This window comes from Pezoporus wallicus, unplaced genomic scaffold (assembly GCF_028554395.1).
Source record: "Pezoporus wallicus isolate ANWC-B61680 ecotype Strahan unplaced genomic scaffold, APGP_CSIRO_Pwel_v1 contig_7178, whole genome shotgun sequence".
Lineage (NCBI taxonomy): Eukaryota > Metazoa > Chordata > Aves > Psittaciformes > Psittacidae > Pezoporus > Pezoporus wallicus.
This window is the reverse complement of record NW_026636884.1, coordinates 860,060-878,890: the sequence shown is the minus strand read 5'-3', so window position 1 is coordinate 878,890 and position 18,831 is coordinate 860,060. Positions and strand designations below refer to the sequence as shown.

At 38.1% G+C, this 18,831-nt stretch overlaps 1 protein-coding gene across 8 annotated transcripts in view; it reads right to left on the bottom strand.

The window, feature by feature from the left end:
- WDFY3 (WD repeat and FYVE domain containing 3) overlaps window positions 1-18,831 on the bottom strand; it is a 171,175-nt gene that overhangs the window by 30,035 nt on the left and 122,309 nt on the right. For 7 of the 8 annotated variants that reach the window (XM_057402032.1, XM_057402030.1, XM_057402029.1 and 4 more), the window contains 12 exons: window positions 18,446-18,566; window positions 17,016-17,233; window positions 14,253-14,488; window positions 12,998-13,132; window positions 10,949-11,128; window positions 8,778-9,011; window positions 6,808-6,907; window positions 5,764-5,924; window positions 4,965-5,194; window positions 3,960-4,069; window positions 2,908-3,090; window positions 918-1,075 (listed from right to left, as the gene is read on the bottom strand). In XM_057402032.1, the coding sequence (XP_057258015.1) occupies window positions 918-1,075; window positions 2,908-3,090; window positions 3,960-4,069; window positions 4,965-5,194; window positions 5,764-5,924; window positions 6,808-6,907; window positions 8,778-9,011; window positions 10,949-11,128; window positions 12,998-13,132; window positions 14,253-14,488; window positions 17,016-17,233; window positions 18,446-18,566 (2,066 nt within the window). The remainder of the gene's footprint in view (window positions 1-917; window positions 1,076-2,907; window positions 3,091-3,959; window positions 4,070-4,964; window positions 5,195-5,763; window positions 5,925-6,807; window positions 6,908-8,777; window positions 9,012-10,948; window positions 11,129-12,997; window positions 13,133-14,252; window positions 14,489-17,015; window positions 17,234-18,445; window positions 18,567-18,831) is intronic. The other variant, XM_057402026.1, reaches the window with a different exon arrangement.

Here is an 18,831-nt window from a genome sequence, read left to right as displayed (position 1 = left end):
AAATATTCCAAACTACATAACTAATAGTTCAGAACATTCCCAAACAGCTGAAGATTGCCACTGACAAATATTACTACTTTTGCCTATTTCCTTTAAAGTAATAATTTGTACATGCTGCCTAGTTTGTTGAAAATCCTCATGTCAGACACCACTCCTCACTCTACCGCATATACTTCACTTATTGCTTCCTCTACTGATACAGCCAGCAATGGTGCCTGTCAGCTCAGTGTGTGAGCTTCTTCCTTTTCACAGGATCACAGAATCATTAGGGCTGGAAGGGACCTCTGGAGATCATGTAGTCCAACTCCCCTGCCAAGGCACTTTCAAATCCTCTCTTTCATTTGATTTCAGTGCCTCAAATACGTTATACTAACTCCTGCAATGCCCCATTAGGTACTGTCCTGCTGATAGCACCACTGCTGTGCTAGTCTGGTCTAATATTTTTTCTTACATTTTGGTGTTTTTTTTAAGCAAGCAGGTTTATTAAGTGAATGTCCAATGCTACTGTCACATACTGTTTTGCAGTACAATAAAAACAGTGCAAAGCAGCACTTCTTCAGTCATGATACAAACACGCTCATAAAGGGATTTTCCTAAACTATCTTGGGGGCACGATGGAAAGAAGGACAAGCATCAGTCTTACAGATTCTATTCCAGAATAGTAGTGCAAATTGGATTTAAGACCCAGATTAGCAAAATTAATACAGTTTTAACTCTGGTCTTAATGTTACAGATAGATAGATGTACCTACTAGATTAGGACACACATAAGATGTCCAGTCTGGATATTCAAAAAGGGGAATGAAAACCAAGCACTAGATGTCACTTCACACTCTGCAGGATTCCTTATATTCATCACATACCCTGAACATACATTGCTGGATTTTAGACTGCATGTTATTAATTGATAGAAAGTACCTGGGTAGAGAGGTTGTGTTTATTCAGTCCACTTTCCTTGCGGTTTCTCCTAGAACCAGTTAGTTTAGAGAGTCCAAACCCACTGCTAACTCGTGAAAGTTTGGACTGTGTGGTTGGAACCAGAGCCTCCCCCCTACTGATGCATTTCTTCTCATGAGCTGAAAAAACAAAAAGAAAGTGTTTAAGCACTTTTTAGGTGGGTTTCTTTTACCCTACCCCCCATTATAGTTATTTTTTTTAATAGAATAACCTTTTCTGCTGCTTTAAAAAGGTGGGTGTTTGGGGATTAGGGTGGTTTTGGGGACTGTGAGCATGTGTTTTGTTTGTTTGTGGGTTTTTTGCTTTTAGAGTGCCCAGCAGCACTCACATTTACGTCAGACATACATGACTTGTATGAGGAAAGATCCCCAGGTGAAATCTAGGAATTGCTTGCATTTTGACTTGAAGCATGACAAACATGCTTATTGATTACTGAAATCAGGGTCCATGACCTACGAATGCTGTCCTCACCTGAAGAAGTGAAAATTAACTATGCATTAAAAAAAAATCATCACCTCACCTCCCCTGTACCCCCACCAATTTTAATTTTGCTGTTTTACATCCCTTAAAGAGCAAGTGGGCATTACAAAGTATGGAGACAGCATCTGGAGCAATATTTTTTCTCAAGACAGTTATAAAGATAACAGAATTTATATCATTTATGTTATAAACAGTAGACACTGGTGAAAAAAAAATGCAGCTGAGCATCATATCCCTACCCAAAAAGACGCTACAACATGACCCCACTAACCAATCTGGTGGCAAAATATGCTGTACTGAGCAGAGACACTAAGTGGGCCTACAGCACCTTTTTGTGCACATACAGCCATCCCAGCTGATAGTCAACTCTATCACAAGAGTGGTGTGCTTCCTTTAAAATTGTAGTAAAAAAGGAATCACAGTTTAGTTCAGCTCTCTCAACAGTTTAACATTCTCCCAATATTCAGCTAATATATTGTACTGTGTATCAGATACCTTTGATTTAGAAAGTACATGCTCAAGTTCCTCATTATTTGTTTATTAATACACTTCACTTCTGAGCTTACTTTCTCTTCTTTTAAAATCACTACTACTTTCTTATAGCAATAATTTCTCCAAAGATCTTTCACTCTACTCTAAACATTTCTGCAGACATATTGACTATCAGGGAGATACTGGAAATTTGAGCAAACATCAGTCAGGGTTAAAGCATATCCAGGAATAGAGAGATCACAAAAATCCCCAAGTATTACAAGTTTGCAAAAATGCTTTCTGTACATCCAGTTACTTTAGAGCCGTGTAATCATCAAAGGAGTCATTTCTATAGAATTTTATTACCTTCTGTCTAAACTCTCACTAATATAGAATTTTATTACCTTCTGTCTAAACTCTAATTCAGTCCAGCAACAGCTGGCCTTCTTTATTACATGGGCAGAGCTAACTTGCTCTTAACTTGTTGTCCACCAGGATTCCCTAGTCCTTTTCCCACAAAGCTGCTTCCTGTGTGGAGAAGTATCACTTCTGCTAGAGAAGAAATGCTCTGCCCCACATTTCCAGCCTTATCATTAGACAGAGAGCTTGCAGGCTGCACTCAGACGTGATCAAGAGGGGTCCCCATCCTTGCTTGGCACATCCAGTGAGATCTGAGAATGGTAACACAGATCACTCCAATCCAAGTGTTCATCAGAGGGAGCTAAATCACTAATCCATAATACGCTATTTGGCACGTGCTGCCTCACAAATACAAGACATTGTTGAGACCACCAACAGTGTTGAACAAAGGCCCTGTGTGCAGTGGGTTGTAAGTATATCCTATGCACAGTAAAGTTTCTGACTGAGAGATGTTAAACAATGACAGTTTAGGGTACTTACTGCTACACAAAAGCTAAACACATATTAAAGCATCCATTGCATAACACTCACTTCAGGGAAATTGACCATTCAGTATAGATAAGTCCTCAGTTACACTTACCCAAATGATTCTGCCAACACTTCAAACTTGCTTCCTCAATAAAGGGTCTTGCAACAGTTATATCCACTTGGCCACGATCATTGACTGGTAGTGTCACTTTGAAAGCTTCTTCTAAAACCTGTTTTTTACTGTGGATCAGCTCTGTCCACACCCTGTTTATAGCTTTTAAAAGAAGCTGGCGCCCTGTATAGGTACAAGATCACAAACAGCAAGCTCTCTATGGTGTTTATAGACCTGGCATTTTTACAGTAATGAACTAAATAATTTCTGCAATTATATTCTAGTTTCTTCCCTTCTTGCGTGACTCGTAAAATGCCTTTGATCAGACTTTTTCTGCCATTTATGTGCTATCAGAAAGTATCTAACAGTTAATTTTGATAACTTTTTCTCTGTTAATTTGAAACAGTGGCTCTGATTAGTTGTTAGTTATTAACAAAATGAGATTCAAAATCTCATAGAAGTATAGGTCTATAAACACATATACAATTCCATTCATACATTACACTTAATACTCTTACCTATGACTGTGTGCGTAAGTACACACATGCATAAATAATAAATAAGCCATCAATCAAACATGTAAGGAAAAAAAGTTAAAATTGAAAATCACTCCATCCTTTCTTCCACAGCTAGCTCATATATTTCTTTTGAGTGAAAGACCCTCAGGATGCCACTGAATAATAATTTTACCAGTTATCTCTTACCTATGTTCATGTAAGATCCGGCTGATATAAAATAACAGTGCACAATTAAAACAACCCATTTCTAGTGGATCCAACTCAGTGCATATAAAGCAATATCTCAAATTCTGGTGCATGTCTGGAAAATACTGAGCTCTTGCTATTTCAACAAAACAGTAACTTATCCTGGATATGTCTGTCTTGGTATTTCTAAATGGTTTTTTAATCTATTTTAAATATATTTTATAGACCATCAACCCAAGGCCACAATCATCTTACCCCAGCCCTTAGAGTAAATGGGGTGAAAGACTAGCAATGACAATACGGAAGTGGCGATAGAAGACATCTGTGGCTTTGTCATTCTCGTATTACCTTCACTGACATCTTGATTGTAGACTCCATCCGGTTCTATATCAGAGGGGATCATAATGTGCCAAGTTGTCATCCTTGCTTCTGCTTCCAATCCAAACCCATCGACATTACTACAAACGCACAATGAATTAACAACAACCAAGAGAAAAAAAGAGAAACAAATCCCCTCCCCCCTCAAAAAAAAACCCAAACCCAAACCAAAGCTAAAGTATTTGATTCCCTGTGACAGTATCACAAAGATTAACACGTGCTCCTGCAGCAACATATCTTCACTTCTGTGCAGGACTTGAGTTCTGATAATCTGCAGTAACAGGCTGAACTGAAGGTTTAGGAAATACGACACGCCACAGACACTGATGGTGCTAGAAGAAGATGACAATATTGAAGAACCAGATGAAGCCACAAATAGCATTAGAGTTTCTGATGATGATGCTTCCCTGGTGTCTCTGGATGAAACACAAGTTGTACATCTTTTTGGAAGATAAAAAAAAAAATGCTAGGCAGGCATTTGCAGCAATGCAGAAAAGTTGGTGTCTACAGCATTTGTCATGGGCATTTGATTCAATGCCTGACTGGACTTTTTCAATGCCATACATCAGAGTACTAAATATGGAATTAGTATTAAATGATTCAATAGACCGTAAGTCTAGTGACAGATCCCTTTGACTATTAATTACTTAGCACCAGTGTTTCTTTCTACCTTGAAAACATTTCAGATTATCAAAGCATAACAACAAATGGATAGGTAAGTACTTGTGTCAGTATTTTTAAATACCTCTGTAAAAGGAGGTAAAAATGTTCTCCATATCTGTGCTCCTCAAACTTAATTGTGTTTCAAAATGAATCACTTAAGCTTGCTTACATTTCACTGGCTGAAAAGTTGTTAATAATTACCCAGAATTTGCTGACTTATTTGCAAGGTAAGTGTCATTGCTGAGAGAGAACAGGTCATCTTAATACTTCACAGCCCTGGCTCTGGAATGAACTTCTGTCTGAAATACTTACCTTCCCACGTGCAGATTAATCAAGCAGTGAGCTAGGCAGCTGATGAACTCTTGATCATGATTTCCAGGTCCCAGAATTAAGTTTCTGTTCACAGTAAGGACCCTTAGGGAATCAAGGAGAGCCACTTGCTGAGGAACAGTTTTGTGTGCCCTTGAGAACTGATACAAGATGGTCCTGTTCAGGCAGTGATATATAGCATCCAGCGATAGCCCCTGAGATCTTCTTTTCGACTAATGTGAAGTAAAGAAAGCCATGATCAGATAGTAGCAGAAAATCAATTTATTGGCACACAATCTTCCCCTGAATTGACCCATGCTCATTTTTTAAATTAGTATTTTACTAAAAGAGTCAATTCCGTAAATTTCAAGGATTGAAATGGCATTAATACATGCCAATACGCTTGTAACTTTAACATCTATAAAGATGCTGCTGATTTCACTAAAAGTCTTCTAACAATCTTGAACAAAAGTCCAGGAGAAAGCTTTCCAAAAATGTTGATTTTAGGAAGCTTCCCAAATTCATGTGAGGTAAATTTTATTTTTTATTTTCGGGGATGTCTAAAAAAACCTCAATGCAATCTGAAAGCAGTTTTTACTCAATGTTCCATAATAAAGCACTACATACTGACAAGATGCCCTAGGCAAGCTCAGCAGAGAGAAAAAACCTGGGGAAGAAAAACATACTTCTCTGCTGACCTGACATTTGCCATTAGCAGGTTGCTTAGTGACATCACTCCATGGATTTTAACATAACCTGTGAAAATGTTTTTGCAAGCAGGCTTATGGAACACCACTGTTACCTGTGCAATGAGCTGGATTATGAAGTCCACAAGGAGTTTGGATTCTTTGTTGAACATGCCCTGCCAAAGCTTATCTACCACACGCTGTGTAAAATAAAAGACATTGTTCACCAGCACTTGGTAGCTTCCTCCACTTGTTATAGGCAGAGATGCATCTTCACCTAGGTAGCAAAAAACCCCCAAAGTTTTATTCATTTATCAAAAAAAACCCACACCTGCATAAATACATTCACACTAGTTTGTACTTCCTAGACTTCTGTAAAACAGAGAAAGACTCAGTCAAAGCTAAAACAACCCTACAATGATCTTTGATGGTAAGTGAACATTTTAAATCAACAGTGACAAAGACCAAAAAAAAGGGAGGGGGGGATGCATGCTGTGCCATGACATTTAGAATGGAAATACAGCAGACTGAGAACTCCTGGGAAGTCCAGCAGGCCACCATGAAATCCAGCTGGGCACCTGAGCAGTGATATTTGTACAGGCCACTACAGAATCATCCAAATCCTTGTGGGTTTAGATGGTGGGACAGCCTACCCTGCTGACATCCAAGTTACAATCTTTTAATTCTCTTCCTATCTATTTATTAACTGGATCAATGGAGCACTAATCCCAGAATGGGGATTAGTAAAACTACAGCAGGGGAAAGAGAAACAAAGCTAATTTTTAAAATATTAAAGTCCCACCATGATAAATTGAGAAAAACTCCAAATCCTCTACCAAGGCAAGAAGGACAAGGGAAGACGCAAGATCCAGTTTCAATTTTTTTTTACATGACTGTAAATTGCCTGGCTCATATATCCAAAAATTCACATCATATAGTTTTTCTGAATAACCTCTGTCATGGCTTTGGCACAATCAACATAATAAGGGAATACGCAAGTGGAGCAACATCATTTACACATCAAAGGAAAGGAAAGGGCAGGGTAAAAAAAATAAAGGCCATCAAGTTGTACCAAAACAGGGCACTAATAAAGAAAAAGTTAAATTATCAAAGCCTATTGCCTAGATTAATAGATCAATAATTAAACATTGTTATATTACCCAGTAAAACATCAGCTGCAAGTAAATGGTCCATCACTCCATCCAAAACATATGTCTGAAACTCCTTCTGCTGTGTTCGTGTTGATCTTTCAGGGGAAGCCTAATAAAAAGAAATATAATATTTAGCTAACAAACATCTCTAAGTAAGCAAAAAGAGGGAAGGGGAGGACAGTCTAGGTGAGTTTCTCTTTTCTTAGGTTTTGTGAACTATGTTTTTTTTCTCTTAACATTCTGCCTTGAGTAAAAAGTCTTGGCTTTATTCAAAAATTTAAGAATACACATCAAGTACACATCAGTTGTATGTGTTCTTACAGAGTGGGCATTAATCCTATTTAAATCCAGTAAATGTATCTTCTGCCACCACAGGAACTGGAAAAGAACACATTTCAGAAAGATGCATGAACTTCTAAATAAACATATGGTTGAACTGTGACCTCCTCAGTAAAAAAAAGAGGAAATGGAACAGATCAAACATGTAAGTTGATAATCACTTCTATGTGGGGTTCTGCATATTATTACAATGGTCTCTGTATAGTCATTTAAAGGATGGATGAGCTAAAACTTTCTAATTACCTTTGCACTTAAAGGGGAAAACCACTTTATCACCATGTGTTTTTCAATGCATACATAATCGTATGTAACTGAATGATCCACTTAAACAATCCTAAAAAGCAATATAACATTAAGTCATCCTACTTGGTTTTACCCTGTAATGGTTTAGTAGCGTGTACATATCCAATTCTCTGGTTTTGCTAAGAGGCCAGTGATGAGTGATAACAGATTAAAACAGCAATAAAACAATTGCAACAATACAGCCTCAAATATGCTTCCTGATGTCTTCAGGTAACTGCATCTTTTGACAATTCATTTTTTGCTTTGTGACAGCAGATGCCCAAATGACCCAGGAAATTTGTCAGGAAATATACAAGCATGGTCCAAAATTCCTGCAGCTATCAAAAAGAGTCAGGGACACTTAACAACACACAGATGATGTAACAAATCGATAAGTCTAGGGAGAATATGAACTGATGCGAACAGAACATTTCAAAATACTTTGTCTGAAGGAGGAGTGGGCAGTTAAACAGAAACTGAACTCCTCATTCCCTGTCTCACCATTGACAGAAGGATGCTTTCTGCAGGTGTCACAAACACTAGAAAGTAATTTACAGGAAGATAACAGTTATACTGGTTTTGTTTTTATAGCATATGGTGCCACATGTCCTGTCACTTCTTCTTCTCTAATATGCATAAAAAAGAAACCTTAATATTTCTGCAGGGATTCACAGCGATTTTATATTTCCTACAAAGTCAATATAGCTGTCATGGTCTGAAAGATGTTTTAACAAATGAATTGCACTCCACAAAAATAAAACTTGAAGAAAGCTACAATATCTCAAGCTGCGCTGTTGAATATCTAGTGTTGTGATCTGCTACTTGTGTTTCTAAACAAAAGGAAATAACGGCTAAGATGCCAAAATAAGACTATGGCTGCTCTAAATAGAAATAAATCATTGACATGATGTGCTCAGCAACTGACTGGCCAAATGAAAATTAAGCCATCCACAAACAAAAGTGGTAGTAGGACTGCAGTGTGGAGGGGAGAACAGAGCACAGCAAGAAAAAAGCCAGGTAGTCATCAGGCAGACTGTCAGCTCAAGCATCTGAGATGGTCACCAATTGATACAAATGCTGGAGGGAGCAGGGAGAAGTCCAGAAAACATTCTCAAAGGAAAGCTGAGATGAACCCTCTGCATTTGCTTTCTTAGGTTCTCCAAGCTGTTAAAGGTGAGCAAACTACTACTTATGAGACAAAAGTGTTCCTTTTCTTTTTAACGCTTATTTCATGGCAACTTACAGGATACCACTGAATCCCAGGTCATCACTCCTCTAACTTTAAAAGGTAAGTAGAGTATTTCAGGGAATAAAGTGCCACAATAAAAACCAAAACACAAACCCCAAAGAAACTATACCTCTAGCAGAAGATCTACCAGTGGAGTCTGTTTGCTGGCTGGTGTGAGACATAAGTTATCAATTATCATCACACGCATGAAGTCAAACACAAACTTCTTGGCAGGATGGTTGGTTAGGTATGTCTTGGTGCCAACATTGCAATATTCTGACTGGCTCCTGTTCATGCCAGAATCAGCTGCAAAGGCTTTAAATTCTTCAGCTGGGGACCCAACTTCATCATCAAGATCAGTGACCTATGAAACATAGCATTTTAAAACTCTACAGATCAGCAAATTAACAGCAGTCTTTTTGCTACTCTGTTCTTCACTTGTCTTTCCAAGGCTGTTTGCTTCACAATTAGCTTCTTAAGAAGCCTTTGTAAAAGATAATCATGTTCAGGATCAGTTCCCTAATACACAACAGAAGAAACATCCTAATTCTAGTTTCAGATTCCAATGGCAAACAATAATCAATGAAGACTGGCATGAGTTGTGTGAACTAGAGGTCACATTTCACGTTCACTTACCAAGTAGCACTCAGGCAATTTCTAGATACTTTGCAAAAATATATTTTCTAATTGCAACAAAGACTTTCTTTTTAAGTTTCTAATTAAAGCAGTTAAAGACATAAGCCAACTAAAAAGGCTATCAAGCTGACATGACAGAAAGCAAAGAAGGAACTAAGCCTTATTGGTTTTTTTTCCAATAAGATACCTTCAGAGTGCAGTTCTGGGTCAGCCAGTTTCCCAAAATCTCTCTCAAAAAAAAAAAAAAAGGAAAAAAGAAAAAAAAAAGGCGACAAATAATAATAAAAAAAAAAAAAGAAGAAAAGAAAAAAGGGAAGGTCTCTAAAGCTTGAAAGCTGTCAAATCTAAAAGTCTGACTGCTTATATGTAATGCCTTCCTCTGGATGCAAGAAGAGACAATAGGATTTCCCCCAACAAAATTACTGCATCAATAGCCTACATACGAAGTAATGTTTTAACATTTGGTCTGCTTTGGAAGGAGAGATTTCCCAGGAAATTAAGAGAAGCCCAAACATGTACTCTATCTGGTTTTAGTGGCAATCTCAGAAATGCTACAAGATCAGTTCAGAATCTTCTCTGCTGAATCTGGGTCATAGTGTTTTGTTGAAGAAACCTGGCTGTTGCTCATCTATTTCACAAGGGATTGATTAGTTCTACACATTTGGGCAGAGGGAAATTCTGGAGGAGTAAGCCAATTTGGAGTCAAGAAACTCCTCAAACAGTAAAGAGTTCCAGCTGTCAGGCAGCTACACAAATTTTCAAGGGACCCAGCATCTAAAGTAAAATTTGCTCTGAGGCACAAGGCTCCTCTAAGAACTCTACACAGGTGAATTCTAAACCAGCTTAACCAGTTTATAAGTGGCACTTTTTTCTTTCTTTTTTTGAGTGAGCTCCCAGAATCTGCTTCAAGTGAAAGTTTAACTTAAAAGCAAAATAAACTGAGACTCGTCAGCATGAACCTATAAAAACTGATCTCCCACTTTTAATGACAACAAAAAGATAACAGGCTACCAGTAAGTATTTCTGATGTATATCCTCCATAGTTCTAGCATTTGCCAACCTGTAGCCTAACTATCCTTTCATGTTCTTAATAAAACTACTTTCAGATGTTGGCTAACAATAATTATTTGTTTCCATTCATATCCTAGAAATAGTATCTTTTGTAAGTGACACTAAGCTCAAAGAATACTTCAGGCAGTGATGCAAGCAAGGTTGAATTCACACCCTCTCCTGGCTCAAATTCAGTAGTTCCAGGTAATATAAGATCACTCTTTTTGTGGTTAAGCCACAAAAGAAGAAATGGGAAGTGGGAGGAAAAAGAAGTTTTAGATTTTATCACACTCTCCAGAGCTGGAGAAAAAACACAGGCTGACTCAGTCTCTCTTGCTTTTATAAATCTGAGATAATGTTCCATTAGAAAACAAATGAAGTATGTACATTCATCTTAACATGCAGTTTCAAATGTTGCTGCACAGCAACTGCCTTTCAGTTGCACATATGCTTCTCTCAGTTCCAAAACACAAGTACAAATCATCCAGCCCAGCCTTTACAATGACCTGTTTCTGCAGCGTAAGTAGAGCTTTACCTTTGTATGACTGTTAATTGATAAATCATCAAAAGTAACATTCAGGGTAAAAAATGAAACTAACTAGTTGGATTTCCTACCATCTCAGAGTAAGGTCGGATGTTGAAAGGAAACACTGTTGCTGCCAGTGCACACAGGAACTCTGGACTCATCCACAAGGAAATGAGGTCCGGCACGTTGTGATACAAATATCGGAAGAATTGCATCAAGGTGACTGGATATTCTCGAAGCCAAGAGCCTTCTTCCTCTGACTGCCAAGGCTGGGTTTAAAAACAAACAGCATATTAGTACAGATGGCACTAATTGAAGAGTGCTCATTTTAGAAAGGAGCTGCAGGAAGAGGAGCTGTAGGGTCAAATATGCTATCAAAAACATTTGTCAAACATGCAATAAAACACGTGATCATTACGTGATCAAAGATGGGGCCAAATGTGATCAATCACATGGACAAACACTTCTTCAAGCGGATCAGAAGTAAGTAACTGAACACGTGGCCAAAAACACTACCAAGTGTGAAAAACACATCCAGAACATGTCAAATGTATGTTGCGAGTACTTCTTAGAACAAGTGACCAAACATTGTCCAGAACACACGACTGAAGTGCCTGAACACGTGACCTGATCAAACAAGTGACAGAAAACGTGTCTGAGCACATCACCAACATGTGATGAATCTGACCCAATGTCACAGAACACTTGTCTGAGCATGTCACCATACAATGAACACCTGACCAAACATGTGACCAAACACATGACTAATCTTGCCTCCATAATGTGTGCCAATTGAACAAGCCAACAACTTCTAAAAACCACAGAAATCACATGTCCAAACCATGCACCTACACAAGGTGACAATAAAATGTGGCAACATGTGTCCAAGCAATTACAAACACGTGACTGAAGACAGGTCAGCATGTCACCATATCGTAAGTGCATGAGAAACATAGCTGAACATGACAAACATCACAACAGGACATTTCATGATAAAACAGGCTAGAACAAGTTGCAATCACATGAAGAAATGCAACCAGATACATGGCTGAACATGTGATAAACCCACAGCAATAACACATGACAGTAACCTATGCCTGAGCATGTTTGAGCACATCACAAACAAGAGCCTGACCACATTTACAACACATCACTGACCATAAGACAAAGTCTGTGTCCTAACATGTAAAGATTCAAAACATGTTGTCAAACATGGCCTGACTCGTGTCAATCCAAACCACGATGGCACATATGAACATAAACCTGATGACACAGGACAAGACTTCAAGGCAAAAGACAGCATGTGTCTAAGCATGTCACAACTGTCTGAACCATTTGTGAGGATCAAAAACATGACACCATCAAGAGATAGACCAAGTGACAACAGCAATGTGTACCGCAGCAGGTCACAAACATGTCTACTGTTAGTACACATGTCCAGAAGACACTTCTAGAAGTGTTAACATGGAAGTGACATAGAAGCAATACTTCTTAGAGCATACTGCAAACACATGACGACGAAACAGGCAACAGGTGATGCTTTTCAAAATTTCAGGAGATAATTTTCACCAGATAACAGACTGGTTCCAAGCAAATACAGAATTTTCCAACTGAGAAACCAACTTTTGCTACTTTTGACATTAGATTCAAAGATGACACATTTTTCTGGCAGTAAATTAATTTCCTTCAGCGTATGGCTATTAATAGTCATGGGACTTCTCTGCATGTGCAAAGTTCATGCACAAAATCTGCAACTCAGCTTTGAGCACATGGGATACAGAGTCTCAAACATTCCCCCACAATGCTAATCAGGAAAGAAATTCAATGATCTCTGCCAAGGGCATTTTATTCTTCTGCTTTCTTATTTTAATTGCAGGGAAACACAAAGCCCAGCCTTATTGTGAAAAAAGCAGTGTTAATTTTATGTCCACTAATATTTCAACAGATACTGAAAAATAAAGTAAGATAGAATAACCCACAGACAATGATGTTTTTCACCCAAGTACTATGAGCCTACCTTACAGCTGAGTTTGTCATTACACTAACAAAACCTCAGTTACTCTAACTCGGCTTTTGAGTATATGGCAAACTTGAACAACTCTGTACATTCAAATATGAACAAATTTATTTATGCTTACAGAATTCAGCATGCTCCTTAGCATTCCCAGTAATAAGAAGGCAGCTTCTGTGCAAACACTGTGTACTGAAGAAGTAACGGTGCCACAGGAGGCAGGAACTCCAAATATGAATGTCCAAATAGAGTCTAAATCAAACTGTAAGAGGTGAAAGAGAAGAAAGAAAACATGAAATAATCTCTTACTCCTGTGCAGTTTGATACTGTTTTCATTGTACCTACAATATGCTCATTTAGCAGTATCTCAGAAATGAATTGGTTTACATCCTCCAAACTTTACACCCAAAAGCTTTATATGAAGGTCACTGAAGAAAATTCCTTCTAACCATGTGCTAATGTAATTGCAACTCTTACCTCTTCCAAGTATTTACATGTTTTGAAATGAGACCTGTCAGCACTAGTGCTGCACAACCACCTCAGCCTATTTCACTCACATCTAGAAGTAAAACCTGCATGGTATCCCACAGAAAAAAAAAACAACAAAACAAACCAAGAACAAAAGAAACAAATCAAGTTGTATTTTCCAGCAAGTCCAAATAATTAAAAAATACAAAAGGATGAAGTGTCCACCTCTAGCTTTAAGAGCACCATTGCTAAATATTTTAAGTACTTTAACTTCAATTTATCAGTGCTGTACTTCAACGCTGTAAGCAGGAGGCTAGCTTCATGCCTTTAACTTTCTGTAGCACAGTACTGAATGTGCTGTCAAGTATTCCCGTTGAGAAAACAGGCAGGTGGAATACCTTTGTGGTCTGAAATTCTTACTTTCCAGTTCCTGCTGATAAATAAATGTTAGCACTGAATCCATTCTGAACAGGCACTTTGTCTACCTGGACTGTGGCTTTTCTCCACAAAGCACTATACTAAGGCTTCCTAGGACTTTGCTGCAGACCATATAATACCTACTCATTTACATACAATTAAAACAAGTCCAAAATCAACCTTTTTCTGAAATAAAAGCTACTTTGTTACAAAAAATTACACTCCCTTCAATGCTCACACCATGCCATCTTAAACCATGGATCTGCTTCTCATTTGACCCAAAACACACCAGAAAGACATCAGCAATAGCTATGCTGTAACAGGCTGGCTTCCACATACTCCCACAGTACCTTGTCCTCCCACCCCAAACAACACAGCACTAAACACCATATCATGACTGAGAGTCAGTTGCAGAGAAGAACGAGAGGGCCCGGTTAATCCATTATTTCTTTCATGACAAACAGATTTACATTTACATTTCACTAGGTAATCCCTACCTGGCGACCCCGATTACACTGGCTGCTGATGACAGGTGCACTGACCTGCAGGTTTTCAGGCAGTTCAGTGACAGGCTGCTGCAGGAAAAGGGCCATAAGGAGAAAATAGAGTGCAGGTACATTAGTGTGCTTCGGGAGAAGGGACTGCAGAATGGGAAAGCCTGGGAAGTGACAAGCATCCCGGTTAATCTCCCGGACTGTCGATCTGCCACCAGCACTCCTGCCGACATTGAAGCCTGAGATGAAAAAGTACAAAAAGCCAACAACATTAATTGGGAAATGCCCATGAAACTCATGCTTACTCAAGTAGTGAAATTGAGAGGGTGTCTCCTTTGAAATTAATGCCATAAAACATGAATGTGTGAATATAGACTATCACAAAGATATTACACGATTCTGCTGCAGATGTCTTTTTGATCAATAATAAAAGGAAATGATTGCCTTCCAATACCATATAGATGACACTGCTCCCTACAGACTGCTTAATGCCACTGCATACACACAGAGATCCTTTTGCTGACTGTGACCAAAATTTTAGACTTCTAAAACACATAAGCTTCTGAAAAAAAAAAAAACATATTTTTCTGGGTGAGAGCAAAGATATTTGGTTGATTAACCTTAATCTCAGTTACAGATTCATATTAGCAAGCATCAATCCCATTGTCCATTTAAGTTGACGGGCAGCTAATTTGCTTCCAGAGATGTCTCAAGAGCACCTCGTAAGCAGCTGGTATGAAGTATTAAATGCTCTTATTTTGTCTTAAGTGCTGCCTGAAGTACAAAACTCACCTCTTCTGATCCCAATTCTACCTAAACATTTAATCTTCCTATTAAAAAAACACACTGGGATGGCAGAAGAGCTTATTTTCAAGTGAGGAAGGAAGCAGGAAGACAATTCAGTCTCCTCACTAGCACAAACAGTAAGGCATTCTTCTGACACTGCCAGAGGAGACTGTTTTCCTGAGGCTCTTACACAGATATTCTTTCCACCAGAAATTGTCTTTTTAAACAGAAAACATCTACGAGGAATCAGACTAATTAAATCTTTGCTACAAAGTTCCAGGAAATCCAGCAGTAATCTTGAGCAAAAATGGCTCGTATTTGTTTTCATGAGAAATCTTGGAGCCAATGTGTTATAATTTATTAGAAAGCACGTGGTATAAAAATTAAATAATCTGTCACTATCAGTTGAAGAGACACATGTTTAAAAATATCTGTTTGGTCACAATCTATCTGGATTCAATTAAACTGATACTACAGTAAGAAAAATAGGAAATCTCTTCAAATACCAAATGTGACTGTAAATCAAAACCTTATTCAGAAAGATTTTGTGACTGAAGAAAACATCTATGTTATTGGACATTTTAAGTGGATACTGAATAAACAACAGTCAAGCCCCTGTAATATCAATGATTTTCAAATTAAAGACACATGATGAAGAGAGCATAAGATACTCAGATTTCAAAGAGACAAAGCAGAAAAAAAATGTACTTCATACTTTCATTTCAGAAAAAGCTCTCTTCCTGAAGTAAGGTCACTTTAGAACAAAATCAGATCATATACTGCTGCAACACATAGAGGTGGTTCCTTGTACAGTCATTTTAGGAACAATAATTAAGTTGAAAGTACTATTAATATCACTGTCCTGATCTGAAGACTCTTCAAGGAAGTTGTGAATGTTCAATCCCTGGCAGTGTTCAAGGCCAGGCTGGACAGAGCCTTGGGTGACATGGTTTAGTGCGAGGTGTCCCTGTCCATGATGGGGGGGGGGTTGGGAACTAGATGATCTTAAGGTCCTTTCCAACCCTAACAATTCTATGATTCATGAAAGAGTCTCATTTAATGTCAATGGGTTTGTATTGGTGTCTGAGTGGACATTCACCTGAAAAGCACTACCTTATTTTGACTAAAAAAAGAGATCTATGGGAAACCACCATACCTGGCAATACATGCACAGAATTGACATCTGTTATTTCAGACACTTGGAGCTGCATATTCAGACAGCTCAGAGATGCTCAAAATGGGTTCTGTAGCACTAAAGCCTTATACACTGAACTCTAGATAATATGCAATAATGGAAAAGTCTCATAACCTGGACGAATGAGGCTTTATGAACCTGCAAAGTCTTTAATATGAGAGAGAGAGAGCACAAGCATGCATGTGTGTAGAAGAATGCAGTAAAAGGGAGAGGAAAATAAAGGCTGAGATGGCAACATAAACACAGAAATTCCCAAGATAGCAAAGAAAAATCCTGGTAAATTTAATTGGCACAGAACTCACTAGACAAAGCAGCTCAGGTATAACACCACATGATGCTCTAAGTAAACAAACAAGGAAATTTTACTGAATCTTTATCAGCTGTGTATATAAGGTTCTTGTTGCTATGTTTGCATCTAGCTCAGATGTGCCTACCAGGGGACATACTTCACCTTACCATGATGGTAACAGAAAAAAAAAAAACCAAAAGATTAGCTACACAGGCTTCATGCAGATGACGAGGTAATACTGAGTTTACAGTGAAATCTGTGCAGTATCAGCTGAAGGGCAGTTTTGTAAAACTGCTCTCTTTTGTCTAGGAAATCTAACTCTGAATTGTAAGAAGAATGAAGTGCAGAGCCATCTGGTTGCAGCACATGCAGCAGTAACAGAAAGGATGCATCTGCCACAGTATTCATGCAATAACCCACACCTCAACATACATACAACATACATACAACACACTCCCGCGCAATCCTTCAGTCATGAGAGGTTTAGATGCCATACCTAGCACAGTACCAATCTTGTTGGTCAAGACAGAATCCGTCTGGTCGAGCCAGCCTCCACCACTGAGACCCTCCTTAAATTTGATAAGGATGGACTGATTACTCAACAGGACCACAAGAATTCGCATGGCTGCTGTGACTGTGGTGGAATGCAGATGTTCTTCCATAAACATCATAATCCAGTCAAAACCAAGTGTCTTAATTAGCTCTTCACAAGCCCTAATTAAAAAAAACAGAAAAAAAGAAGTCACATTTTACAGCATTTAGTTTCCTACTAGATAGTAAAAATCGGTGTCTGACCTCCAATACAGGGCAAAATTCAAGATCAGAAAAAGTTCAGATCTGTTGAAGAATTAACTGAATTCTTAGGTAAGTTTGTGACACAACAGGAAATGCTGCTCACCAAATCTTGTCAAATGGAACACATACAGTTTTGCAGAAAGGGAAGACTAAATATAGCTCCTGGGACTATTCAACTGAACGAGATTTCTCCAACTCTTGCTTTTGATAGCAAATGTGGAATGCTGAACTGGAAGCATTTATCCACAAATCATAATTTCCAAATACTTTTCATTGAGCCTTACACAGATAGAGAGTTTTCACAAGCCTTTTTAAATAAACTGGTATTAAAAAATGAAGGTTCTTTAGTTGGGATTTTTTGTTTTTTTTTCAATTAAGGGAAGAGTTGCTTAAAAATATTTGAAAGAATATGCTCTTTCTTTAATTTCTTTTTAGCAGTATTACTGAAAAACTTGAGCAGGTTCAGGTTGTATGTCAACCAATGCTCAGTCAATCGCTACATAATCTACAGTTGCCATACATTCACAAAATGCCTCCAACAGATTCAAGACAGCCTACTGGGCAGTTGCTTGACAGCTGTATTTTATGAAGGTTTAACTTGACAGTGTTGCAAAGTCTCTTCTCCAACTCACTATGACTCCAGTGCCTCATTAAACTATAATACCACGTTCCCTTCCATTAACAATCAGAAGCAAGTAATCTCCCCTCAAATCTACTACATACCTTCCTTTCCTGCTGATATTTACTTCTGTTGCTCCTAACTTGAAGCATAAGTTTCTACTAATGCTGTCAATCATGGTCTTATATTTTTCTTTAAAAAGTCAAACAAAAAAAAAAAAAAGAGTTGATGCAATAGCTGAAAGATATGCATTAGTTACACCAGCATCTGGTTTGTACTTGCTTAGTACTATTATTCTTGCTACCACAACTGACAACATACAACTCAATAATCATGTGTTCCATTTCTGCTAGCATATCCAAGGCTAATTCAGAGACATCTGCATAAATCACTCAGTAGTTCCTATAAATTTATATAATTCAACTAACCAACTTGAATGGGGGCTGTATAATTCTTCCCCCTAGAAGTAAAAACATATATCCTTTCTCTACTTCAAGTTTTTTTGTACTTACTGCAAATTAACAGTCGTCTTGTCTTTAGATGTATATAGAAGTTTCAGTAGGATATCTAAAAGCCTGTTCCGCAGTAGAATAAGATTAGCTGAAACAAGTCCTCCAAAATCATCCTCTGTTCCTAAACATTTTAAAAAAAAGAAAATCAGGCTTTTGGAATTCAGACATTTTAAAGGCTATTCATGAATTTCATACATAAAAATTATTATCGTCACACAGAGTTTGGTCAGTTTGAAGAATGGGTAAAAGGGAATTGCAGCTTCTCAGATAGTAATCTAAACTGAGGTGGTCCAAATTAACTAAGACAGTCACTGCTGGCAGGTAGAGACAGAAACAAACACTGCCTCACCCCAACCCAATCTCTCCCTCCCGACAACACGGTAGAT